We start from the raw sequence: 26,949 nt of genomic DNA, 5'->3' as shown, positions 1-26,949 counted from the left end.
TGCACAAACGGTGGAAATGCTGAAATTTATTACATTTTGAGATGCTATAGGTAAAATCAACTTCATTTGTTTTACTTTAAAAATCTGTTACAGCAAATGCCAACACATTATGTGCTGATTCATGATTGGTAGATTGCATACAAGCCCTGGATTAAAGAAAAATATGTATGTAGCACTTTGTTGACAGCTCTATTCCAAAATAATGTCTGATGCGCAATATCCACAAGTTCACTACGACTCCAATCAGATATCATTTGTGTTGTTTCAATTGGCCACAAGGTGGTGCTCCCACCAAATACTAAATAAGGAGTCCCACCTCGGTAGGTGTGGTTTCTCTGCTACAACCACAACTCTACGTTTTTCCCATTTTCAAGTCCCTGAAAAATTACAAACATATGGCACGAATCTCATTATTTCAAGAGCAACTAGCACATATCATATTTCAACAACACCTGCTTGTTTGTCCTTGGCAATACAAACATCTTACACTTTCTCTGAACAGGGAGGAATCATTTTTGAAAGAAGACATTTTAATACAACAAGAGGACTTGGAGACAGCACTAAATGTTGGAAAGACAGAATCACAAACGTTTCGGTAAACTCAAAAGCATGAATGTGCTTTTTACTTTTCTTAACATCCTTATTATTCAATATGAACAGAAAATAATGGATCCCAGAGTAATAAAAACACTAAAATAGGTCCCTTTGAGCAGTTATATCTATTTAAACTGATCCTCTGGCCGATTTCCCTCCATCCAGATGCACTTCCACTTTGGGAATGTTTGTTTTTCTACCAGCAGGAAATGAAGGCTGCCTTTGAGCTTAAGACAAAGAAACAGATTGAAGTTACTGCGGGAAAGCTTTGGGGAATGGAAATGAAAGAAACAAAATAATCGGAAAAACCAACAAAACAGTGGTAAAAAAATTAAATAAAAAAGGGTCCCTTTATTAAAAAAAAGAAAGAAACGTTGGACACACAATCAAGGGACTAATGAGAGAATCTTGTATTTTTCACTCTAGGGAACATAATTTGGTGGCACAATTAAAAAAGAAACAAAAATATGATATTTACTTTGAAATAAAAGAGCGTATATTCAATCCCACAACAAGTGCGTATAAGCACAAGCATGAATTCAGCTTTGACACAGACAAGCAATGTACATGCATTTCATTTGGGTACTGGTTCTTTTATGGGCCAGTTTTGGTTTGCGAATGACAAGCTGATAAGAAATAATGGCAGGAAAGTGATATATTTCACAGCAGCATATGAGCTAAGATATTTTGTTCATTCACAAAGAGAGAGATATTATTGGCTTTTTGTGGCTTTAACAATAAAGAGGGAGCCAGATAACTTGGTATAGAGCTGAAATGCATGTACACAGTTGTACACTTTCAGTAAGCATGCACATAGAAACAGTGAGTCATACAAAGAATATCATCCATCCACAGTTTTAAGGGTGATGGGGCTTAAACAGTGCCCCTCACAAGCAGAAGAAGAAGACAGCCTACAGCCAATTAAAAGTCCATGGATCATCACAAAGCTCCACCTCCTCTGCACTGGAACAAGGCGGTAAAACATGTCGAAGCAAAACTACCAGCATCTCGATAAAGGCTTATTTTTGAATAACAGGAGTGGTACGCTGTGTGGCACATGGAGAGGGCCTGTAGCCTCGTAGCACAGCATGATAAGACAACAGAACTGCAGCATGAGGTATAAAGCAGCTGCCATGTTGGTATGTAAGACACTAGCAGCCGCGTTGGACCAGGCAGGCACGTCCATGAGAGGAATTTGGAGATTGCACGGTCATATCCAGCAGAGGCATTGAGCCCTTGTGATGACAGGAGCATCAGCACATGTTGACCACAGAAGGGGAGGAGCCTCTACTTTTTGACAGCTAAGAATAAGGGGGAGTTTGTGTCACAAGGCTTTTGGCTTGTCTGGATGTTGAGTCAGTTAAAATAAATAATAACACAATTGATAAATAAAAAAAGGGACAGATAAGTGTAGTTGCATCACTCAGAGACCCACTTACCTAACTCCGGGCCAACTTTGGAGGGTATTTAAAAAAAAAGAAGAAGATAATCCCATTGCCGACAAGCTTTTGGTCGACAGAGAGTAAAACAAAAAGATAAATAAAAAATAAAGGACGAAGGAGGACTGACAGTATGTCTGGACAGGGTAGAGAGCCGGAGTCACCGCTTGTAATAGGCACCTGTCAGAGAGGGAGGACAGACAGATCTATCAGCACCACTGACACGTCACGCTGCATCCAAGTGTTTCTGCACTGCAACTTTCAGACATCAGTTCGTCTTCTCTGAGATCCGGAACGTTCTTCTGCTTTTGGTTTCTTCACATAACTCTTATATTTAAACCAGTTTATGTTTCAAGGAAAAATATAACTTCCGGGGGCGTGTGCGTGGAGCTAAAGGTTCACACTTTAAGCAGCAGCATCTCCTATTTGTATCCTCTCCCCCCTATATTCCCCGTTAGCTCTTAACTGTCAACTCGTAGAGAAAGGAAACTTTGATATTTTCTTCCTGGGTGCCAAAAACAGCACTGTAAAAACAAGCATTCCCTGGTTAGGACTTGATCATGTATTTGTTCATTGAAGCAGAGCTAGGGACAAGTCAATTGAAAGAAAAGTAGTCAAAAGCTAAAAAGCTTCAGTGGACAAAAGTCACATGCTTTATTTACGTCATTTATTCCCTTGCACTCTGTCGCATTTTGCTTTCATCGATTCACCAACTTTTCTAACTCAGCTAAGCATAAAAACCTTTTAGCAATATTGGAAGATTTTTCATTATGGGAAGGTGTGTGAGTTGAGAACATTTATTGTCTTAATTGTTATTTTAGCAAATTCAACACTACTTTCTACAGTAGTAGGGATTGGATTATGTGCAGTCAGGACAGTCCACCATTCTTGAAGCAAAAATACAATCCCTTGAAGGTTTAAAAGGATAAACTTTAGTAAAATACTAAGCTGTAATGTTAGCATACCTCTGATATGAGCCTCGGGTCTGGTGGGAGCGCGGGGGGGGGCATGGTCCGAGTAGCCGTAGCCAGCATTCACGTTCTCATAGTCCTGTCCACGAGGCTGGGGAGGCCTGAGACAGACGGAGAAAAACAGAGACAGAACATTAATAAGATAATTGTGTTTCTTGACTGACTGGAAATAATTGGTGTCAAGAGAAATGAGTCTGTACCTGGAGGGCTTGTTGTGGTGCCTCTGCCGCTGGTGTTCTTGCTCGTCTCGTGTTCTGGGCCGGACCACTTCCTCCGAGCTGGGCTGGAAACCAACACAAATTATGGTTTCTTAAAATTATGGTTCCAGTACCGCAGTGGAAACAAAAATCGTTTTCTAAAACTGCAAAAATATTTCACCCAAAAGCAAATGTTTTAAAATGAGCTTGGTTAGAGCAAATTACCCGGTAGTCTCCCTCTGGTCGCCCCCTTTCATATGCCATCTTCTCCTGGGCATACCTCTCCCTGTCTTTATCCTTCTCCTGCTCTTTCTCCCGATCTCGGTTCTTCCTGTACTCCTTCTTCTCTTGTTCCATTAACAGTCGGGCGATTTCCTGCCAGATACATCAGACATATCCAATTCAACTGGATAATTAACACAGAACAAACCTCCACATCCTCGTGCATTTCATGTGTGGGCAATGCATTGATTTTTATACACAGCCATTTAATATATAATAATAAAATGCCACAGTACAGTAGGACATCACATTACTTTACATAACCTAGGGCCAGAAACAATCTGGTTGAGAAAAGGCCTCGTAGACTCAAGTTGATATGACAATGAAGCTGATTCAATTGGCTCAGCTCAGGAAATGAAAGGATATATATAAAAAAAAGAGGACGGACAGCATAAGAACAGTTTCCAGACTCACCTCGTCCTGCGCCACTTGAGCTGAACGCACATGCATCTTGCTGGCCTGAAACCAGAGAACAATCAAAAAGTCAGCGAGTGGAACGCATTGTTCCAACAGAGGAAACGGCCGAGATTGAGGCCTTTCAGTTTGTTTTTTCAGGCTTCAGTCGTTTACATCACATAGTGTACATGTATGTATGTATGTATGTATGTATGTATGTATGTATGTATGTATGTATGTATGTCATAATGTGCCATTCTGGTGCTTCTTTCCTACAGTATTTGCTCCAGATATTAAAGCTGGGTTGTTTAAGCATGCTAAATAAAAAGTGAACTGAGCACACCATTTTGACAATCTAAGCCGTTTTCCATGCCAAAGACCCTCAAAGCTACCTATTATTCCCACCAGTCAACAAGTATGAAGAAGTGATATCGTATTAGTTAGATCATTATTTTGATGCCAGCCTTCATTTGATAATGGATTTATATTGTAGATCTAAAATCAGCTGGCTGTTGGTACTAGGTTTAAGTGCTTGAGGTTGTTAAGTAATGACCAGCTATTGATGTGTGCACTTTTAAAATGCACAACTCTGGGATCTTTTAGCAGATCATAGCATCCTTACAGGTGGAAGAGTTGTTGAACATGTTGTGTGAATTACATTTTTCTAGTCTACAGTAGTTTTAACGGTTGAATCTTTTTTTTTATTTTTCATAAAACTTATTTAGAATAAGATTTGGTGAAGGGGGTTTTATATTTATTTTAACTTCATCTTTTAGATACAGAAAACATATCTAACACTTTTTCAGGTTCCCTTCCTCACCTTGATCTCCTCCTCTTGCAGTTTCCTGGCCACCTCCATGTCCTTCAGCTCCTGCTCACGGATATCGAGCTTCGTTAACCCCTTGGTGGCCTCGGTCACTCCGAACTCTTCTCCAACCACTGCTCCGCTCCCTCGGTGCACAATACGACCTGTGGAGGTCGGCAAGTAAGGTTAACAATAGATACAATGATTCTTTCCATCTTCAAATAATCAGCATATTTTATATTTTAATTATTTAGACTTCTAATACATTTTTATCCTGATTGTTTTTTGGACATTTTTCTAAAAGGTAGAGTAGGTAAGAATGGAGAAACCAGCTCGAGTGCGCTAGAATTTGAAAGTACGAAGTCGAAATAAATCTGCTTCTTCCTTCAGACTTCCTGACAGAGCCCCTCCTCCAACACACACAAACACGCACATGACCAATGAGGGCACGAGATAAGTGTGTGCACAGATGGAAGGCTGACAGGGAGGTAGGCCATCCAGTTACTTTAGCCGGGCTGGCAAAAATAATTAGTCGTGCTTTTTACAGTACTACGGCTTCAGCATATGACATTTTTTTATGTATTTATTGTCAAAGCATTTCATGTATTCATTTCTATCGGGATGTTAAGAGCATTCCATGGAATATAACAAAAAGTGTTTCTGAAGTGAGTTACCTACCCCACCTTTTAGTAATGACAAATTGAATTATTCAATTCATGAAAATGATTTTCTGACTGATCGAGTAATTCAATCATAGCTGTATTAAAGTGGTGAGGCACCGCAAAGGGCTGCAGGGCGTCTCTGCTGGTGTCAGTGTGTTTGATTAAAGGTTTTTACAACTTTTGGGATAATACAACCAGCTCAGCAGCCCTGAAACCCTTTGAGAAAACCAGATTTGAGGTCATCAAAAATAAATTAACTAATCTACGACAAAATCACAACACACGAAATATCAGTGTAATCATTTCATTGCTCACGGCAACAACCCAGCACACGTTACAAGAATGAAAAAAAACCCACAGCAGCACGACAACAAATCATTTCAAACCATCATTTGAATCACATCAGTCTTCAGAAGTGACTGGTGGTCCGCATGAGAAGGGAGGAAATCAGTGTCTTTGTTAGCGATTGCAAAGTTAGATGAACCCACCACCTGAAAGCAAGAAGCCGCACACCACACAAACTCCCCCCCAGAGCCCAAGGGGGGGGGGGGGGACGGTACCTGTCTCTCCGTTGGAGCGAGAATTACTGCCAGGACCCCCGCCCTCCAACTCCAGATCATCAAACACATCTTCGGGGCCGGAGTGGACACGCAGCCGGACCCCGGCCCTCCTCTCCCTCTCTTCCACTTCCTCCTCCCATGACGCCTTGCCCTCCCTCGGCCGGTCCCTGCTGTGCCCCGGATCCTCTTCGAATCCTCTCTCCCTGCTCATTGTTCTTACTCGTTGTCTGTCTTTGTCTTTCTGTCTCGGCCTGTCTCTCTCTCTCTGTCTTTCATCCTCTCTTCCTCCTGCTCTCGCCCCCCTGGGGTCCTGCTCTCTCCTCTGATCTTTCACCATGTGTCTCTCCAAGTCCAGGTCTCTGCCCCTGTCTCGGTCATGCTGCCTGTCTTTTTTTCTGTCTCTCTCTATGGTGCTCTGTGGTGGAGGTGGTCTACCCGGTTTCTCCTTCCTCCTGACCACTGTGTCGTCCCCCACTTCTCCCCTGGCTCTTCCAGTTTCTGTGGGCTCATACTCTGGGTACTTGTCCCCATGCTTGCCTTTAGAGGGCAGCAGGTGCTCTGGGTAGGGGTCTGCTTGCCTGCTCCGCCCTCCTTCGGCCACTAGGGGATGCTCGGGGTATCGGGAGCGGCTGTGGGGTGCCGCTGGGTCCTGTCTTGGGTACCTGCTCCTTTTGGGCTGCGTTGAGCTATATTCAGGAGAGTAATCACGATGTGAGCTCAATGGAGCATAAGCATCATGTCGGCCTGGGGAACTGGATTTGTGACGCCGGTGTTTGTCGGGGTCAGGGTGTCGTCTGGCAGCTGAGCGGAGAGGGGCGGCGAGGATAGAATGATGAGGATGGTTGATGAGAACATAGAAAACGTAAACAAAAAACACAGGACTGATGTAAGCTAAGATGGTTAGTACTGTAAGTTAGACATAACCCCTGTGAGGACATTCATGGAAACACAAAGTACATGCTGTGGATGTTAAGAGTGGAGGAAGAGGCTGCTCCCAGAAAGTCCAGAGATGTGGTCATTACCCTGGGATTAAACAGCGTCAGAGTTTAAAGTGTTTGGAGCTTTAAATAAAGACAGGTAATATTCATGCAATTTTTTCATGAAGAATAAAAAAAGCTCCAAATACTTCAGACTTATAAACAAACAACATGTGAAGTAACAGCCCTCATGTTAAGCTCTTCAGTGTGGTTGAAAAAGACGGCAATTGCAGTGGGCAATCTGAAACACCTGCAAGTCCAAAATGGCATTGTGGTACAACCTTAATACATTTTGAACAACAAACCTAACAAGGCAATTATTCTAATGAATTCCCACGCTTACTGCTCAGAGTAATCACAGTGAGCGGGTCAGAAGCACAGCGTGTCTCTCTCTCTCTCTCTGTCTGTAGGTGGGGTGTGTCTAAAACGATAATATACACACACCTTTGCTTGCCTGTAAAGAAACTGATTCTTAAATAGTTTTGTATGAATAAATAAAGAGTTAGATTATTATTATATAAATAGTTGACTGTATATTTTTCTCTGATGTGTATAAACATACAACTGAGTTTAGAAAAAGCCTACAGCTTTGTCAAAACAGAATCCCAATTGGTGCATGTAAATAAATTGTGCAAGATTGAATTAAAAAGGTAAAACCGAAAAACAAATGCTCATCTCTTACGAAAAACTTAGAGCTGGGTAAAGCAGCAGAGGCCAGTCAGCTCAATGGAATTCAGGTTATCTAACCGACTGCTTTGCCTCCCATCAACAAGGCTTGGTTGATTTTCAAAAAAAAAAGGTTGAAAAAAGAAGGCAGGTACAAAACGGCCTGACTGGTAAACACATACACCAAAAGAGCAAGTCTAAGTGCTTGCTCTCTTCTAAATAACCTCTCTCTTCCTTCCAATTGTTACGAGTCAAGCTGAGACAGATCTGCCCCCCCGCTGGTTTGTGTGCAACTGTAATCCACTGGATTAAGACAGCTAGCAGGCGGTCGGTTCCTGAGAGGAGCAGCCAATTACATGACCGGATGAAACGCAACATGATCTGGTGTGAATGTGTGTGTGTGTGTGTGTGTGTGTGTGTGTGTGTGTGTGTGTGTGTGTGTGTGTGTGTGTGTGTGTGTGTGTGTGTGTGTGTGTGTGTGTGTGTGTGTGTGTGTGTGTGTGTGTGTGTGTGTGTGTGTGTGTGTGTGTGTGTGTGTGTGTGTGTATGAGCATAGAGGGAGGGGATTTTAAATTAAACTGTCACAAGCACAAGATGGTTCAATTGCTCAGAGATTTGGTCTAAAACTGAAACACCTCTGTGCACAGTGACACTCTCATACCCTTCATAAATGTGTCTGGTTACTCACTGTGACTTGTGCAGTGTTAGATGCAGGCCAGGGTCAACAAGGCAGCTGAATCATTGTTCCACTGTGTGTACATTCACACCGCTACAGTTGTATGCACACACGCACGAAACGGGCACATTTGAGGTGAGGGCTTATTTAACCAAAGAGAGTGAACCTGGCAGAGGCACAAATATTCCAGTATAAATAGAGCGGGGCAGATTGGCTCAGTCAGCAAGCACAGGCTGGGACTCCATTAAGCACCTGCCAAATGTGACAGCTTTACAGAGAGGGAGAACACCTGGGCAGCTGATGAGATTCAGACACAGCAGGACAGACGGACGGACAGCTGAGGACATTTGCTCAAGTCAACACAGTGGATACACGGTGAGGTGCTGTAGTATCTAAACCAGGCATCTATAAACAGATGTTGACTACTCTCTGTCGCGGTCCTGTTTTGCATCCACTGTTTAACTTCCCTATTCACAGCTAAGGAGTGAAAAACTAAAAGTCCTATTATGAGCAGACAAAACTATTCCTAAGAGTCAGAACACCAGAACATAAGGACCAATAGCCCTCACCTCAGTGATTAGGAAATCACTAGGAAGAATTCTGCTCCGATTTCTTATCAGTACAACACAAGACAAACTGGATCCATACCAATTTGCCTATAAACAAGGGTGCGGTACGGAAGATGCTGTGGCCACTCTGGTTCACATCATCACTAAACATTTAGATAAACGCAACACCTATGCAAGAGCCCTCTTCCTAGACTTCTCATCAGCATTCAACACAATACAAGCAGACATCTTGGTGTCAAAAATTGCCAAAATGGAAGTAAATCCATACCTGATTTACTGGCATGCTGCTTTCCTCACTAGTAGAGAGCAACTCGTGAAGGTTAACAAAACCCTGTGTGACGAAGGTAACTTCCTCACTGTGCATACATTTGTATACAATTTTATACTATTGATTGATGTAGTGTTTATTGTATTTTATGTTTTAAATGTGTTCCCCTTTCCCCATGTCTGTCGCAGTTGATTGTGTGCACCTGGTGCCCTGTGTTGTCTCCTCCCCCCACCTGTGTCTAATTGCTCCCCCCTCACCTGTGTCCTGTTGGGTTGTGCATTTAGGCTCTGGGGTTTTTCTGTTTGAAAGAGTGTGTGTGAGATCATTGTGGCTGGTGACTGTGCTCACAGCAACAACAGGATTGAGGCTGTGTGTCATGTGTTCGTGATGTAATAAATGCCCACACTGGGTTGTATTTTGGACGTTCTGCCTCTGCCTCGTTGCTTGCTTGGTTGGTCGGGCCGCTCAATTGTCAGCTTCACACCCTTTCATCTGCCATCACAACCAATGTAGGGGCCCCCCAGGGCTGCGTGAGTTCAGCTGTGCTCTTTACTCTCTACACTGATGACTGTCGTACCAACACACCAAATCAAGTCATCATGAAGTACTCTGATGATACTGCAATAATATGTCTGCTCAGTAACACAGACGACCCTGAGCTGCACCAACAGGCTGTACATCAGGTGGTGGAGTGGACTGATAGCAATGCTCTGGAGATCAACACCAAGAAAACTGAGGAAATCATTTTTGGCCCACCATCTGACTCCCATAAAGTCCCCATTGTCATCCATACAGATGAAATCAAGCAGGGAGCTTCATACAAATATTTGGGTGTAATGATTGACCATCTGCTGTCATGGAAGGATCACATTGAATATCTGTGCAAAAGGAAGACAAAGAATTTATTTTCTCTGCCGTCTTAGGTCTTTTGGGGCGAGCAGAGAAATATTTTCTTCTGTTGTTCTTTACATCTGTGATCATGTCTATTCTGCAGTACTGCAATACTACCTGGTACAAATGTTTGTCAGCAGCTTTAAAATCAAAACTGCTCCACCTGTTAAAAATCTGCTCAAAGATTGTTGGTCAACCCTGTCAGAGACTCTATGACTCAGCCTATCAACCTAGTGAGGCTGTCCAACAACATCCTCTATGACCCAAACCATGTTCTGAACAGTGAATATGAACTGCTACCATCCAATCAGAGATACAGGGTCCCACCATTCAATAAAGTCAGACTGAAGCACTCCTTCGTGCATCAGTCAATCCTCACAGTAAACACAGAGCTGATCCCAGATCAGATGCACGCTGAAGGCTCTTTGAGCAGCTTTTCTCTCACTGATTGTGCTGTTATGTTAAATGTTTGTTGTTTGTGTTTCATGTATTGTGTCTGGATACTTGTCTGTTGATGTTGGACATGGAGCTGCTGTGACTCAAGTCAAATTTCAGGGTTGATCTGACAAATAAAGTATTATCGTATCGTATCGTATCAGTGCACTTGCAGAGAAAGTGGAATACTATATAGTTGTGTGTATTCATTGCAGAGAATAGAAAGTTGTTTGGATCAGAAAAACACAAAGCAGAGGAAGTGGAAACAGTTTGTTTTTTTGTGTTATGCTAAATGTAAACAAAATCCCAGTAAAGGGTTCAGGCAGACAATGAGCCAGATTAGATCCACAGGCTGACAACACTGCAGCTAAAGAGCTAACTTTCATGAGCTTATATGAAATAACTTTCCCTCCTATACTCACGATCAAACATTAGCCTCAAAATAACTGCATTCAGACCTTAGCCAAACTGCTGTCAGATTGCGGCGACATATCAGCGGCAGCAACCGTTTTAATGCTGAACCTCCTTTATGCTTTAACATCCTGCTCCTGCATTGAACCCAGATTGTAGGTCAATCCTCAGGGTTACTTAACAGGGAAATCAAAAAGAATTAGAAGCATTTTAATTAGCTGCTGTTTTTCTTTCGGTAAAAAAAGTACAGACAATACAAAAGGATGAATCACGCAGAGGGATGACGTGTGAATGAAAACACTCGAAACAGATGTGTGACATTTAAATGCTCTCCAATGTTAAAGAAGGAGGACAGATACAATGTGTGGGTATGCATCATTAGATGGTACATCCTAATGTTTTTCCTCATACAATCATTACCCACAGATTCATTTGATATCTGAGCTTCAATCTGTCTTCAAAGCAAATTCAAGCAGCATCATAAAACTGGAGCACTGTTAAAAGCCTTAACAGCAGTGTTTCCTTTTGAATGGGAGCGAAAAAGAATTCTCTGTAGGAACATATAATCCTGCCTTCAAGGTTCATTATGAGCTCATAAATGTATTCCAAAATCTTTGCTTCGAGCGTGCCACAGTCTCCAGCTCTGTGGAGCATCAAAGGCAAACCATTACCCATCCTGACCTGGAAAGAAAAGTGAATTGCCAGAGGCGGAGGTACATCTTCTCTCAGGTCCTTAAAACAGGCGACGCAGGAACAGCCACATAATAAGCTTGAGTCAGTGATTCTCTGCCTACCTCCATGATCCTCAAAGTACTCCTCCTCAAGGTTTGATTCCATCTGCTTCTGTCTCCTCCTTTCCTCTTTCATCTCCTTCTCCTGCAGCTTACGAGCTATGGCCTACAAACAAACAAACAAAGCCACAGTAAACGAGACGCCCCACGTGAATATGAAACTCCATGTTTGGGCTGAGCTGTAACAAATATGTCACTTTGTTTTGGGTAGTAGTCTTTGAAGTCAGAGTAGCTTCAAGCATAATGGTTTACAGTGGTGAGGTGATGTTTGTGCCATAATCAGTCCAAAATACTGACATTTGAACAGAACTATGAAGCAATGGGAACCACCACTCCTTAAACTCAACAGGACAATTAAATAATCAGGGGCATTTGAGATATTTTGAAAGATTAACAGAACATCTACGAGTCCACGTCTACTGTATACACGTATTTGTTTGTATCTGTTTTGGCCACACGTAAACTGAGTTTTAGGTAACTGAAAAAATACCTTTTGTAAAACTACTTCCCGAATAAAGATTTGTAGAAAGTCTGAAACTATTTTATTTAAAAAAAGACAACACACCCAGTCTCTACACTATCATGAAGAAACATTTAAATTGGGATATACTTGAATCTCTGCTCTTTATGTAGGGCGCAGCCATTGTTATTCATCTTAAATACAGGTCAGATCACTGTAACCTTTATTACAATGGGGAGACACAAAGTGATGATTCAGTGGAATGACCCACCCTGTACAGTACACCTATACTCAGAGTAATGACAGACGGGCGGGGTAGATGTTCCCAACATTGTGCAGAGATGTCAGTTTGTGTGTGCGTGTTTCTTACCGCATCCTTCTCTTCCTGCTTCAGCTGCTGCTCGGCCTGTCGGACCAGTTCTTCCTGAATCTCCTGGGCGATCTCATTGTCTTGACGCTCTCTGAGGTTCCAAAGAGTTCATGTGTGCATGGGGAGGGGTTTAGAGAACATAGAAAACATACATTTAACCATTTATGGATTTAGGGTAATGGCATTATCAACGTTTGATGTAAAATAGTTATTGACGATTTGCCCTGAACAACTGTTTTAAAACGTTGTTATTTCCCTATATCTCTCATTTGTATTACTTTATGACTCTCTTCTGAGGACTCTCTGCTGATTCAATTGTTGGCATTCTTCTGACTTTCAATACTTTTTATATCACTCCCTGACATTGTATACATTTTCCACTTTCTTGCCATTAGGTTCAAATTGAATTGACAGACCAGAGTGCATTTATAAATAGGGCTGCAGCGATAAGTGGACAGAAAATGCTGTTTTATTCCTAAGATAAAAATATTTCCTTCTGTTCTGTTTGATAAACATATTACACTGAACATCTTAGGGATTATGACTAACTAAACAAGACATTTAATAGAAAACTGTAACAATTCCTAACAAAATTAAACAATTTGCAAATATCGTAGAGAATGAAAACCCTTCATCAATGCCAAAAACAGATATATATATATATAAATGCAAAGTGAACCAAGGGCAGCACACAACCATTTAATTAATCAGGGAGCAGTGATCAGCAGTGACGTCATCCAACATGTGAGAGGTAGCATGTTTGTGCTCGCTTTGGCTCACTCATCTTTAACAGATGTGATTTGACAACACCATCTGCCTGGAGGGCTGGTATGCAAAGATAATTTCTCAGTTTGCGTTCCGAGTGTAATGTTTGCCAGAAGCACCGTAATATTATATTACACTTGTTAGACGCTTTTATCCAAATCGACTTACATACATTCAGTACTGTGGGCAATCCCCACAGGAGCAATTTGGGGTGAAGTGTCTTGCCCAAGGACATGCTTGCTATCCTGATACGAAGATCAGCGCACTAACCCACTGAGCCACAGCCTCTCACGCCTTCATGAGCACATACTGAGAAGCAAGGGATGCTGCATTCTCCCGTGTGTGTGTTCAGCCACATGTCTGAGAGTGTGTGAATATAAAGTGCCTTTGGTAAATGGAGGGTGGATGACAGTGTGAGCTCCCAGCATGCCGAGCAGCATTGACCTGCCTGCTTCGATGGGGGAGCATCTGGCCTCTCCCCGGGGGGCGGCTACTATACAGTATGTGTGTGTTTGCTCGTGTATGTTTGTGAAGCAGTGATCGCACTAAGCTGTGACTTCATTATCATTCAAATTAAAATGTCATGAGGCGCTTTCACACCGGAGTACTTTTCCCAGAAATAGTTCCAATAGTTCCTGGGATTTTGCATTCACACCAAAAAGATCTGGAACTAGAACTTTTTTTTTGCGAACCTTTCCACCCCTTTTAGTCCGGTTGAATCGAACCCTGGTGCGTTTACCTGCTGGTGCAGTTCGTTTGGGTCGGTGTGAACACAGTCCGAGACCTCTTAAGTGAACTAAACAACCGGACTCTGATCTGCTAAAATAGCAAAGATCGCAGGGGAGGCGCCAGGCCTCAGATGATTCGAGGCCAAATATCATATTTAGACATTTTATTTTTTACATATAATTGTAACGCAATACATGATTGTCACTAAAAGCCTTGTCTCTACATTACAATAAAATATAAAAAATAATTGATAAATTAATTTGATTAAAAATTCAAGTTATTAGCTATTATAGGCATAAAAATAAAGAAATGCATAATTATTTCTTTAATAGAAATGTTTCTTCAGCCCATAAAGTGTCCAAACCAGGCTTTTCTGGATAATCGTAACATGTAAATGCTCAAAGCATAACAACAGCCGGTGTTTCTTGTGAGTGTTTCCCCGGTACACAAACACAATACACAGGGGCGGCGGGTAAGGGCATCCTGTTAAAATTAAAATATAATGTATAATGTTTGCGTCTTTGACATTAGCGCTGCTATGCAGCCACCAGTAAACTGTACTACGAAGCCAGTTCAACATAACCTGGATATGTTTGAGTTATCTTAACTAATCCTAACAAACGAGATCTCGCTAAGCGGTCCTACGACGCTGGTTATCAACTCAGTCAATCAACCCAAGGTTTCTCTGTCCGGCTTCCCCCAGACCAGTAATACAAACGAAAATGTGTCTTCGGGTCAATGTGACTGATTTCGATAGAGCAAGTCACATTTGGTTTAGGCACGAAAACATACTACCAGTAGAAATACATTGCTTTTAAAATCGCTTTGTGTCGAATAAATAGATTATATTTGGTGACTATAACACGAAATACCGTGAGACTGGGTTGAATTACAACAGTGAGTGCTTCATCCTCTGAACACCACAGGATGGCGACTATAACGCACATATTAACATAGGTGCGCTCCTCTGAAATGATTGTCCCATGCAATTATTATTATTATTATTATTATCCCTCATCGAGTTCGCTTTTCAGCTTGCTAACGTTAGCTTAAACAAATGTAACATGCAACGTTAGCCTAAACCAAAATGCTCTACTGCGGCGTACCTTTCATGTGGCTCGTCAGCGCAGACTCTTCCATCGTGAATAACTGAAATTATTTGTTTCAAACTTTTCAGGAGGCTACTCGTGGGCTTGACCCTCGTCTTAGCCATGGCTTGTATTTGTCTTCTGATAGCCAACGCTCGTTGAAACGGCAACCTCCTGGCACACTGTCATCTATCACTCATCAGAATGCCCAGGTCACACGTAACAAAAACACTTGCAGGTCCGACTTCTTTATTTTCTTTTAATCTAAGAAGTGAAGTAAAGCATTTACAATTTCAAGCACTTTATCCCAAATTCAAGCACCATTCCCAACATTCAAGCACTTTTCAAACCTTGAAACCACCAAGGATTTCCAGCACCCGTACGAACCCTGAATATGACCGATTCTGATTCTTTGCTCTCGAGCACAAACTGAATGAAAGTGTATGAACACGCTGGTAATAAATGAAAGCCATGACCTAAGAATCTACGACGATAAAAAGGGTCAAATCTAGACTGAACGATAAATCAGTTTGGAGTTATCTTTAGTGGGAGTGATGGATCCCCTCGCTGGTGAAGCATAAATCTGTCACTATAGGGTATGGGAGTAATTGCACTAATCTGAAACAGATGCCATCCACAGCAATACTGCACACAACTACTATTGCAAAGTATTGTGAAGAAGTCTTGATATTAAATAAGTTATAATGATAATATCATCACCACGTCATTTCATGGGCTGCCTACCCGACTTTTGTGTGTATGGTTTCATTGTCAAATTCCCCAATTGATTTGTGCTTACATATAGAATATAGGAGTCGCAATGTACACACGTGTTGACAATAAATGTGATATTTAAAAAAGTATTTATATTCAGAAGTAAAATATAAAGCATTTAAAATAATGAAGCGCCAATAAGAATCAGCTTTTGTTTTTACAGTTATGTTTATAGTCTGTCTCCTCCTGCATGGTGAAGATTGTTTGAGTGTAAATCATATTCCAAAAAATAACTAAAACACACAATCAACAAAGTTAGAGATAGATTTGACTGATTTTTTTCCTTCAAATGTTCCACAGATATCACAAAATTATTGTTAGTGGGAATTAACATTGTTAGTAGTCACGTGTGGGGACTTGCCTCCCTTATGGGGACAAAATGAAGGTCCCCATAAGGGGAATCATTAATTTTAGGGTGAAGACTTGGTTAGGTTTAGGATTAGGGTAAGGTTAAGGTTAAGGTTAAGGTTTAGGGTTAGGTATGTGTTGGTTATGGTTAAGGTTAGGATAAGTCTCCAGGAAATGCATGTAAGTCAATGTAATGTCCCTTGAACTGATGTATACATGGTGTGTGTGTGTGTGTGTGTGTGTGTGTGTGTGTGTGTGTGTGTGTGTGTGTGTGTGTGTGTGTGTGTGTGTGTGAGAGAGAGAGAGAGAAACACCTACGTTTCAACGTGCTGCTTCTGGATCTGGCCCTTGGCCCTCAGATCCTCCTCCTCCTGCAGCTTCTTGGCCACCAGCAGGTCCGTCTGCACCAGACGGCTCTTATTGACGTTGGACGCCAAGTGGCTCTCAACTATTGGACACAAACACATAAGCACTACTCTTAAAACTTGTGTACAAACAAGGCAGAGAGGGCCTGTGGTGATGTGGAATTAGAGAAGTGATGAGCAGCAGAGCACTAGAGAGTTTATTTACAGATTCACACGTTAGTATTTCCTCTCAGATGAGCGGCAGTGTTGTTAAGATGGACTGAAGAGAACAAGATGAACATCGAGCACACAGGCGCTCAGTCTCTGGTGATAAACAGAGAGCGCTCTTAGTCACTGAGAAACGACTGTCCTCAGCTGAGGTGCTGTTCCAAGGTTGTGTGATGCTAGTTGTGGAACATAACAGATGATAAATCCTGCCTGCTGACGCACTCCGGACACTTTGTAAGCAAGGAGGGCATCACTCACTCGCTCAACTCTCTTTCACCTGGCTATCGATCAGGTCGCAGCTTTCATGTGAAAAGGACCAAATTACGTTTGGCAATTTACCCGCGAGAGGCTCCATAAAGTTCCTGCTTTGTGACTGGTGGGATTGAAAGAGGAAGCTGTGAGTCACAGCTGTGGACACTTGATAAAAAGTCAAAGGGCTGACATTGATTTTTTTTGGATAACACTGATCAATTGTTAAAGTTTATGACAACCTACAAAAACATATATCCAAGGGGGAAGAACTGATGTCACAACTCAAGATACGGCTATCATTTATCCATCGCCACATCTCAACAGGAAAACTGATTCATCTTTCAAGGCAGCAAAACAAACATGACCAGACACCGTGACACTCGTTCATTCAACAAAACGCAACCTTGAAAGGCTCTCGCGTCATTCAGAAAAGGGGAGATGGGGTGAGAGAGTGTCTGAACCTCAGACATATCAGTGAGAAGCTGTAAGCTGAAATAGAGAAAAACACATTCCAGAAAAGTGCTGAGAGCGCCGTGAAGAAAAGATTTCCATGGGCACTTGGCTAGACATTTTAAATGGAAATAAAACTCTGCTTTAACTCTTCTTAATCTGAAGTAAATGTGTTATATAAAATCAATTGGGGATGGCCATCTGTTGATATGATCAAGGAAACAAAGGGACCCTGCATATTCAGAAGTCAGGCAGCATACTCCTCAGTGACCGCCAAGGTCAAAGGTGAAATAAAGATTTTTTTTTTAGCTCAAAGCAGATCAGTTCTTATGGCAACAAACTGGGCCGAGGGGGATTACCCTTCTTCATGGATCATTAAAGCTTTAAAAAAGGGCTAATGACAACACAAAGGCCACTCAAAACAATATGGATCTCAGCTAAAAAAGCCAAACCTGCACTTAGGGCAAGGCTGGGTGACATCTGGCCTTCTTACTCAAAGAGCTTTTTGCATAATTTAACCTTTTATTGTGACCAATGTATGGAAATAAAATAACCCAGTTAAGATAAGTAAGAGTGTCTATGAGACAAAAGGCTTCAAGCTCCCCCCAAAACATTTGAATAGTAATCAACTAATTTCCTTCAGAACCTAAAAGCAGAAGCAGTGGTTCCTGTCATTTATTTGAAGGTGGAGGATATGAGGAGGTTATGTGGCCATCGCAGCCATCTGCACATATTCATTTGTGTCTGATCAAAGGAAGGCCTTGTTATGTCTGGGTCAGAAAACGTCCTTTCAACCCGCCTTGATCACTAACCTACAATCAAAGGCAAGCAGTTCTACACAGAATATTTTAAAAAGGAAACACTAAAGCAAAATGAGCTTTTGATGAGAAAATGTATTCACAAGTTCTCATCAGATGGAGATTTTCAGCAATTCCTAATAATTCACTTACAGAAAATCAGCAGCGAGGGAACAAACCCTCTTCAGGGAGTCTCCAAAGTGCCTTTTTTACATCATGTGGAAAAGATGCCGGCTAATTACACACACACATAAAAGCACCAGCTAACCTAATGAGACATGCAGGGACACACACTTGCACGACAATAGTATCTCACAGTGTGTAATCACATGCAGCAGTCTACTGTAGTGTGCCACGGCCCTGATACAGTATTGTTGTGGCAACCTGCACCATTCACACCGGTAACTGTGATGCTGAAGCAGGGTTTATGTCGGCTTAATCAAACTGCAGCCACTGACGCTGCAGTTTGGGAGAGTTTTCCAGAATTTTCCATAAATGAAAAAAGGGCAGCAATCATTTTTCTACAGCGACGCTTTGAAAACATATTTCTTAGCTTTTTCTTTTGCAAAGTAAGCATTGAGTGACCTACAAGTAGAATGCAGCAGGTCAGCTCGACAAATATAGTCTTCAGTGATGTAAGGGGTCTGATGGAGAACACATTGACCCCTGAAGTGTTTTAATAGACAGGAAATGGACTTCCAATATCTGTATGAACATTTATTTCCTTTATTAATAAAGCAGTCAGGCTGTTCTCAGACTGAAGTTGACCACAGATCCAGGCCCGGTTCTACGGGGGTGCATAAGGGTGCAACAGAGCAACAGAGCCTGCCCAGGTAGGTATATTTTAAAAAGTACCCAACTCGCCTGTACAGTGGGGTAAGGTGCTAATTTTGCAGCTCATGGTTTCAAAACAGAGATTGGCTGGAATATTCATTTAAAAAAGATGCCATCTTCTGCTAAGCATGTAGACATTTCGGTTCAAGTAAGTCAGATGCTTTCACCACAACTGGCTACAACAGCTGGAGCCATGCTCTTATGATAAGGGACTGGGAAGGCAAGAATCAAGCAAAGAGCACATAGATCCATAGATCTCTTAATTTTGCTCTCAAAGTGCACCAGATTGATCCTTTGAACTTTAATATTTACAAAAAATCTTCCTGGGGGAGCATGCCCCCGGACCCCCCTAGAGGAGGTGAGGACCCTCTAGAGCAGAGGTGCCCAGTACGTCGACCGCGGTCGACCGGTCGACCGCGGGGGCAATGCTGGTAGATCGCGAGTCATTCATAAATTAAAAAAAATCCAGCTCCGTTAAAATAGACAAAACAGGTTTTGATCCCTCCTCCTTTGGCCTCCCTGCCACTTAATTCAGGAGTTGACTTGATTGACAGAAAAAGCGACCTATTGCTTTCCAGTCTGTTAACCCAGAATGCAAAGCGATACAAAATCAGTCAAGGGCCGGGAGAGACAAACAACAAAATGAGTGCGGGAACGAGCAAAAAGCTAAAGACATACCACTTCCACACAGAATGGGAGGGAGAATCTTTTTTTGTGATGTCACATTCAAAGGTTATTTGCCTTATTTGTAAAGCAAGCGTCGCTCTGCCAAAGAAAGGTAACGTGGAGAGGCATTATCGGAGTGTTCACAAGGCATATGACAGCGACTTCCCTCCGAGTAGCGAGTTGAGAAAGAGAAAGGTCATGTATTATTGCTGCACAAACATTATCTCTTAGTCTTAGTGTCGCCAACTCGTTTCTAACATGCAAAAAGACAAACAAATGCGTCTATGGTCGGTGTATTTTCGACCTTTCCAATCCAGAAGAGATCTCTCTCTCCCCCGTCTGTTTGCAAGGGGGCGGGGCAGTTTACACACACGCATCTGCTACATGCAGCAACACACGGAGGAGATGGTGGAGAGAAGCGCTCCAAGGTGTGGTTACATGTTACCCGTCTTGAGGTGGACAATGCTCGTCACCAAAAGTGTTTAGCATGTAAGGGCGGTAACACGAGCAATTTGTCTAAACATTTAGCAAAAGTGCACCACATTCAGACGGAGGAATGCACCGGGTTCGACTGTCTTTCGAGTAGCTCTGTAGCCCCATCCACGAGTAACGTTTCCACCTCAGGTGTTATGTATGCTAGCAGCAACACACGGAGTTAACTACATTATACAAACATGGGTTAATGATTAGAGGTAACTGAGTTATTTATTTTGTTAAAGTTTCAGCTATTCTGTTTCCAGTTCTGTCATCAGATTATTTAATAAGATTTGTTAAAACATTGTTGTTTCTTTTGATGTGAAATATTATTTATTTAATTCAAATAAAAAGCAATGTTAATTTTGTTCACAATTTGTTAAGTTAATTTAATAATATATGTATTTTTGAATCAAGTATTCATCTTTATTGTCTTCATTGTTAGTTTACACATGCCTAAAACAACCTCAAACTAAATCTAAAAGTTGATGGCTAAATAAGAGCGTTTGAGAAATTGTGCAAGGCACACAGTAGTAGTCTGAATAGTCGATTAATCGTTTCATTAATCTATAGATTAATCGATAATCAAATTAGTCGTTTGTTGCAGCCCTATTGTAGTTATCCCATGTAAAAATAAAACGTGTTATTCAGCAACCCTTGCAATTTGGGTTTTTATTTTTGGTTGGTAGACCTCGGTTAGCTGGTCATTTCAAAAGTAGCTCACCAGCCAAAAAAGTGTGGGCACCCCTGCTCTAGAGGGTGTTAGGTCCACTCCCCACTTATAAAAATAGCACTTTACCACTGCACCCTCTCTAATCTCAGATGCACCCTGAGTCATTTTATTCTGGAACCGGGTCTGCACAGATCAGTGACATTACAAGCAAATGTCCACTCTTTGAAATAATTAGGAAATACCCATCTCTTAAAAAGGGAAAATATGGGGGCTGGGAAGATTAAATTAAAAAAGCATGGCTGATTTGTAGTTTCTTACTTTCTTGCTCCTGGAGGTTGTAGGCCAGGCAGTGGTCCTCCAGCACAGCAAAGTCTCGGCACACTGAAACAGAAAAGGAAACACATTGAAATGGAAAAATTCAGACTCAAAGTTATGCAGCTGGTACAAGAAAAGCTTGAGGCAGATGAGATGTTAGATTTGTATCTGACATTTAGTTGCAGGTGTTCCACATCTGGCCTAACTGACTACACAGTACACACACACGCATGTAGAGCAACAAACTTAAATCTGTCTCACAACCAGTACAGGGGGTCAGGTTTCATGGGTTAACCAGAATCCCTTAGCATCTCTTTTCTTTTACATGAATGTAGTTTAAGAGATATTAAAATGTATGGATTTATTTTATGCTCACGATGAGTCCACAAGATTTATGGATTTGCCTTTTAAAGAGATTAAAAACTGGAACAAACTGTTTCTCCTCAGTATGATTAGTGTGGTTAGGTTATTTCTGTGTGTGAAGACAGGAAGGGAAACTTTGAAAGAAGAACAACTATTCACCCTCAGACTGTAAAAGCCTAAATAATTGTGGTGAGTTTTGAGTTTCATCTTATTTAAAGTTATTTCAGAGGTGCAAAGGGACGTAAGAAGGGGGAACTGTGCTTAACAGGAACAAGCTTTAAGGTAAATTCCCTAAACTGGTGGACAGTTCACGAGTAATACTACGATAAACAATATGGGTGTCCATCTTCTCGGTCAGATATTCATGTATTTATATGTATTTTAAAAAGGCGGCATATCAGCCAAAAATATATGTAACCATAACACAGTTTTAACTTTAATTGTACAGCTAGCATACCACCAGTGAGTCACACCTACGTACTGAAGCTGAGTTTTTGACAGCTGCTTATCATTTTTAGCTGGCCTATTTTCTCCTCAGCTGCAAGGACTCAAACTGATCACATATGACTAATATCATGAACTTTAATTTCCATCTTACAACTTTACAGAAAAAAACCGAAATATCATCACACTTTCCATCTACGATTTTCCAATAATAAGGCTAGTGAAGCCTGTAAACAGTTATTCTGAAAACAATTGTGAAAATGGTTAAAGGAGGGGGGTTTCCTTGTAAAAACATTACACATCGATCTGAACTGTTCTGTATGAGGAACTCTTTCATTTAAAAATATTCTGGATGCACCAGTCTTCAAATAGTGACCGTTTCCTTTGTAGGAAAAAGTAAAAGCTAAAGGGATATTCAAGACCTTTCTCACAGCCTCAGCTAATTATGGATGTGGACCCTATAGCATATAGGACACATGTATCTAAAAGCATCTGCTTTGAAGTCTTCAGTGCATGCATTTAACTACACTAGGGTTGCCATAGACATCTTCAAATACTGTGTCAAGAAAACGTTTCTTCAGCTGCAAAACTTGTGTAAACATCACTGCATCAAATATAGAAGAACAAAAAGAGGTCATGATTTCATCTCAAAGGCAGCCACACTCAGCTCTGCTGTTGGCAGTGGCTTCTGTTCAGCAAAGACCAAAGATACTTTTACTTACTCTTGAGTATTTCTTCAACCTACCCTATGTTATAGGTTGATAATTAATACATCATATATATTCAGTCAACCCTTTATGTGACACTAATCTTTTATTTCCAGCTCTCCTCCTCTCAGCTTTCATTGCACAGAAAACCCACTCAGTAACCCCAGGCTGCCAGGCTCACAGCCCATCATCTGCTCTCACACAGATGACCTCATCCGTATAAAAAATTTATAACCGGCAACAGTCTATGAGTATGTGTGAGCATGCGTTAGAGCCAAGCACAACATCGCCTGGGATTCAAACAAAACCCTGATGAGTGGTCCAGATTGTCCAGTTTAATACGATGGGAGGCGACTGGGTGGATTTAAGCAGATTCTGAGAAGAGGAGGGCGAGGCCTCCACAAAGCCCCGACCAATACGGGATTTGAACAACACAGACTATTTTCAACCATATGCTTAATCTTCTTAGCCAAGAACCTTGATTGAGATGTATTCTGCCCAATATAGCTGCGTGAACACTAGTCGTTTTAACTACTCTAACAATGTTAGTGACAGTGAAAGCTTATGTCGGTTAAAGGCAGTATTTGACTTGATTTTATTTTCAAAAGCAACAAGTGACAACGGATTACAGCGGCAATCATTTGATCACTTTGTGCATTGTGGTGTCAGGATGATTTTGAAGTACAAAGAACCACTTTATGCGCAGAGGGAAATGGCAAAAAACAAGCTAAGTAAATCTGTGAGTTACAGCACGACTAGACAGCTCACAATATTTACTCGATTCCTCACACATGGGGGATGAAATTTGAAACTTTTCCAGCAGCTTTCTTAGTCTGTGCCTCTGCAGGCTAGCCAAGCAGTGGGAATGCACGTTCCTTCTCTCTGACCAGAATACCAAGCATCCTGCTGAGCAGCTGCTTCACAACGACAGGAAGGTCTTCCCCACAAACACAGCTTCACATCCAAACCCTGCCTCAGTGTAAAAGCCCCACTCTCCAGCTTCACATCAGTTACAGTAGCACAGAGCATTTCAGGGAAGGGGCCTGGTGTTGGTTCTTTCTTCCTGGTGACAAAGTCTTCATGAAATATTTCAAAGCAGTGAGAGATTTCGAAGCCAAAAGCAAAACATAACGGTCAGCAATGGTGGAAATGTTCTAGGTCACCTGTCCTTAAAATACAAATTCAAGATACCTGAAATTTACTAGTAATTTATTTTTGTAGTACATAGATCTGAGAGGCAAGTTTAAAGTGTAAGCTCCAGTACAATGATTTGAAAACTTTAGTGATGGATTTAAATTATTTCTATAATACTCACCATAGAGTAAGCTAACAACTGCAACATTAAAGTGATAAGCATATTAACGCACATTTTTTACAATAAAGTAAAACAATATATTATCCTGAAATTGGCAGTTAAGCATAGAGAGTCATTTTACTAGTCTTTTAAGTACTTTTGTACAGTAAAATGTCGAATTCAGGACTTTTACTTGTAACACAGGATCTCTACCATGTAGGCCACAAGTTCTTCCAATGTATGTCAGTCAGATAAGAAATTCAAAATAAAGAGGCCACTGTTCATGCTGCTTTCATCATAACAAACAAAGCATCTAGTCCTCCACATAGCTTACAACACGCAAACACTTCCATGTGATCCGTACTAAGCCACTTGGCTCCGACAAAGCATTTACACACACAGGTGTCGTGACAGATTGTAGACTGTATTCATTTGCACACAAACCATTTCAGCATAATCCAAACCATTAATGTGATTTGGGATATAATATTCCCAACTGATTTCTCCTTGCTTAAATAATGTCTCGCATTGTGGCCTTAATTTACAGCGTATTTAGAAAGGGATACAAAATATGTCACGACATCTGTACCCAGGCCAAGAAGTGTAAAATCAGTATTTAACACCTGACTCCAGAATTAACAGCCTTAGCATCAACTAGCAAGCTGTGCTACCAACCATCACAATCACAACAGCAAACATATACACCTGTGTTCACTCGGTTAGCCTAGCTAGAATCACCTAGCTAGTGATGTGATGCTAAAGAGCTAGCGTACTGCACACGAATATATTATAGACGTTACCCTCTTTCACTCCAGGTAGTTTATTCTTGTCGATGCTAATGTCAGTTTCAGCCATGTTGTCACCGATAATAAGTCACAAAAAAACGTTGACGTTGAATTACACTTCCGCGTTTCACCGAAGGTTAACCGCGGGCTGATTGATCGCCTTTACTCATAAACCCGATTGATGGTTTAGGTGCTGGACGGCCCTTTTGATTAGTTTCGGTGGCCACCTTCTCTCGATTCGTCACTGCTGTAATTGCCTAGCAGCTACTAACGTGTTGTAGGGTTTTCTACGAGCGTCCCTCCCTCCCTGAACCCTCACGCGACCAGCCTGTCAAGTCGCAGTGACTCAGCACACCAATTCCGCTTAAGACATTTCAAAATAAAACACTTGGACTTTATTATTTGAAACTTGCATGTATGGAAATAGCCAGCGCCATATAGAGAGAATCTATCTATTTGTATTTAATTATATCTATATGGCGCTGGAAATAGCCAAAACTCCCCTAAAACAGTCAAAATGTAACATGACTAAAACAAGAAAACCGCCTAAATAATTACTTATAACTACAGATATTTAAAACATATGTAATGTATTATCATCAAACCTAAAGTTGTAGGTAAGAGTAGAATAATACATTGTTGTTAGCATTAAGTGCTGTCACAGTTAATCAATGAGAGTTTAAGGTTTTTTTAAGTCGTAAATATTTTTCAAAAATAAACATTCATGACTAAATAATTGAGTTAAGTGAATGCTAAACAAAAAAACATATTGGATATTACAACATTTAGCTAATATGCTTCATCAGGACAGTCTGGGTGTGACAGAAACTGAATCACTGCACAAACGCACATCATGCTCAGAGCTGCGATTTGAAACCTTATAGGGGCCTTTAGAAAATATCACAAAAGGTCCTGTTTATAAATGATTTTTTTAATTGGGAAATGATGCCACAAAAATACATCCAAAATGAGAACATTGTACAATAATAATGTATACATCACTAATGGCTGAAATACCATTTATTACAAGACATTAAAATCCAAGGATCCTCACCAAACCTCTTTTCATCAGCAGTCATGAATTCAACATCCATGCTTTTGTTTTGAAGAGTAAATTATCATACTTCCGGTAGAATTTGAGCTACAGCTGGTTAGTTTGATGCAGCTCCAGCCTCTAGGTTCAGCTGCAAGAAGTCCTCTTCAGCACAAAGCAACAGGGAACACGCCTCCCTGGGCTATATCTGATCAAAATGAATAATGATGCCTTGAGGGTGCTGCAGGTGGCTTTAGTTAAAAAACTAGAATGTAATAGAAGTAGAATGACTACACAGGTTGGTACCTTATGTCTGTCTGAATAAAGCACATCTGTGCATTGCAAGCTGTCTGCAGGCTCTTCCTGCTCTCTTTCTCTCTGCCTCTCTATTCCTTTTAAAAGTAAAAAGGATTTTATACATCATTTTTATGTCCCACTGTTTGGGAATACATAACCTCGGGTAGATTGCAGTTAGGTCTACTGGTTATATGTTGGGCATTGATTTCATGATGTAAATGAAAATCAAATCAGCCAAAGACAAAAAGAAAGTCCCTTGTAACTAGATGGAAAACTAAGCAACCATTGATTTCCCAATATAGTTTTACACGGTTATTTATACAATCATGTGAGGAGGTCAGGTCAGTCTAGCTCTGTCATACCAGGGGCTGGACTATTGCTGGTGTTCACATGTTTTAAGATATTGAATTCATGGATATTTTTAAACGGTTTTTGGTGATGAGTTGCATTTTGCATAAGATGTTCTTGAATATATTCTATTTTTAAAAAATTGGCATGGGAGACAGGTGATTACTTTTCCAAAGTCAATGTGATAGAAATAGAAAAATGTACTGACAATAGCCTCAGTAAATATCTACTAGAATAAAGAAGGGTGTGACCAGAGCTTTGTAGCGTTACAACATTGTAAGCAACTATAGAATTAAAGGCAGGAACATTTTAACTTAAAATGACATATTTATTCAAACACCCAGTATACAGATAAGTAAAGACGTAAAGAGATCACACACTGCTCTCTCGCTCTCTCACATACACAACCGATTATATGAACAGACTCACACACACAGTGTCATGTGATCTGACAGCAGCTGTTATGTTAATGTAATTACACCCTCTAGTGTTCAGCTTCTCAGTTTGCAGTTGTGTATAAC

General features: G+C 41.1%; 1 protein-coding gene across 2 annotated transcripts; it reads right to left on the bottom strand.

Moving 5' to 3' along the window:
- Nucleotides 1-11: 11 nt before the first annotated feature.
- On the bottom strand, nucleotides 12-25,065 carry ccdc50a (coiled-coil domain containing 50a). 2 transcript variants are annotated; one of them, XM_079647089.1, is made up of 12 exons: nucleotides 24,766-25,065; nucleotides 21,161-21,223; nucleotides 16,443-16,572; nucleotides 12,421-12,511; nucleotides 11,594-11,696; nucleotides 5,907-6,707; nucleotides 4,700-4,848; nucleotides 3,898-3,942; nucleotides 3,427-3,576; nucleotides 3,205-3,287; nucleotides 2,999-3,105; nucleotides 12-2,213 (listed from the first exon to the last, which is right to left on the bottom strand). In XM_079647089.1, exons 1-12 carry the CDS (start codon nucleotides 24,818-24,820, stop codon nucleotides 2,194-2,196), a joined length of 1,797 nt encoding a protein of 598 aa, XP_079503215.1. In that variant the 5' UTR covers nucleotides 24,821-25,065; the 3' UTR covers nucleotides 12-2,193. The 2 variants fall into 2 exon arrangements, with proteins under 2 accessions (XP_079503215.1, XP_079503216.1); XM_079647090.1 differs by lacking the exon at nucleotides 5,907-6,707 and having other exon boundaries at nucleotides 24,766-25,055.
- Nucleotides 25,066-26,949: the final 1,884 nt, after the last annotated feature.

Source organism: Notothenia rossii, assembly GCF_949606895.1.
Source record: "Notothenia rossii genome assembly, chromosome: 1".
Taxonomy (NCBI): Eukaryota; Metazoa; Chordata; class Actinopteri; order Perciformes; family Nototheniidae; genus Notothenia; species Notothenia rossii.
The sequence above is the reverse complement of the archived record's forward strand: the minus strand, read 5'-3'. Positions and strand labels throughout refer to the sequence as shown.

Excerpts from the sequence above, each read along its gene's own strand:
- ccdc50a (XM_079647089.1), bottom strand. The coding sequence starts at position 24,820 with ATGGCTGAAACTGACATTAGCATCGACAAGAATAAACTACCTGGAGTG. Across the intron at positions 3,577-3,897 it reads CTCAAGTGGCGCAGGACGAG|GAAATCGCCCGACTGTTAAT; the intron begins GTGAGTCTGGAA and ends TGTATCTGGCAG. Across the intron at positions 3,106-3,204 it reads CACCACAACAAGCCCTCCAG|GCCTCCCCAGCCTCGTGGAC; the intron begins GTACAGACTCAT and ends CGTCTGTCTCAG.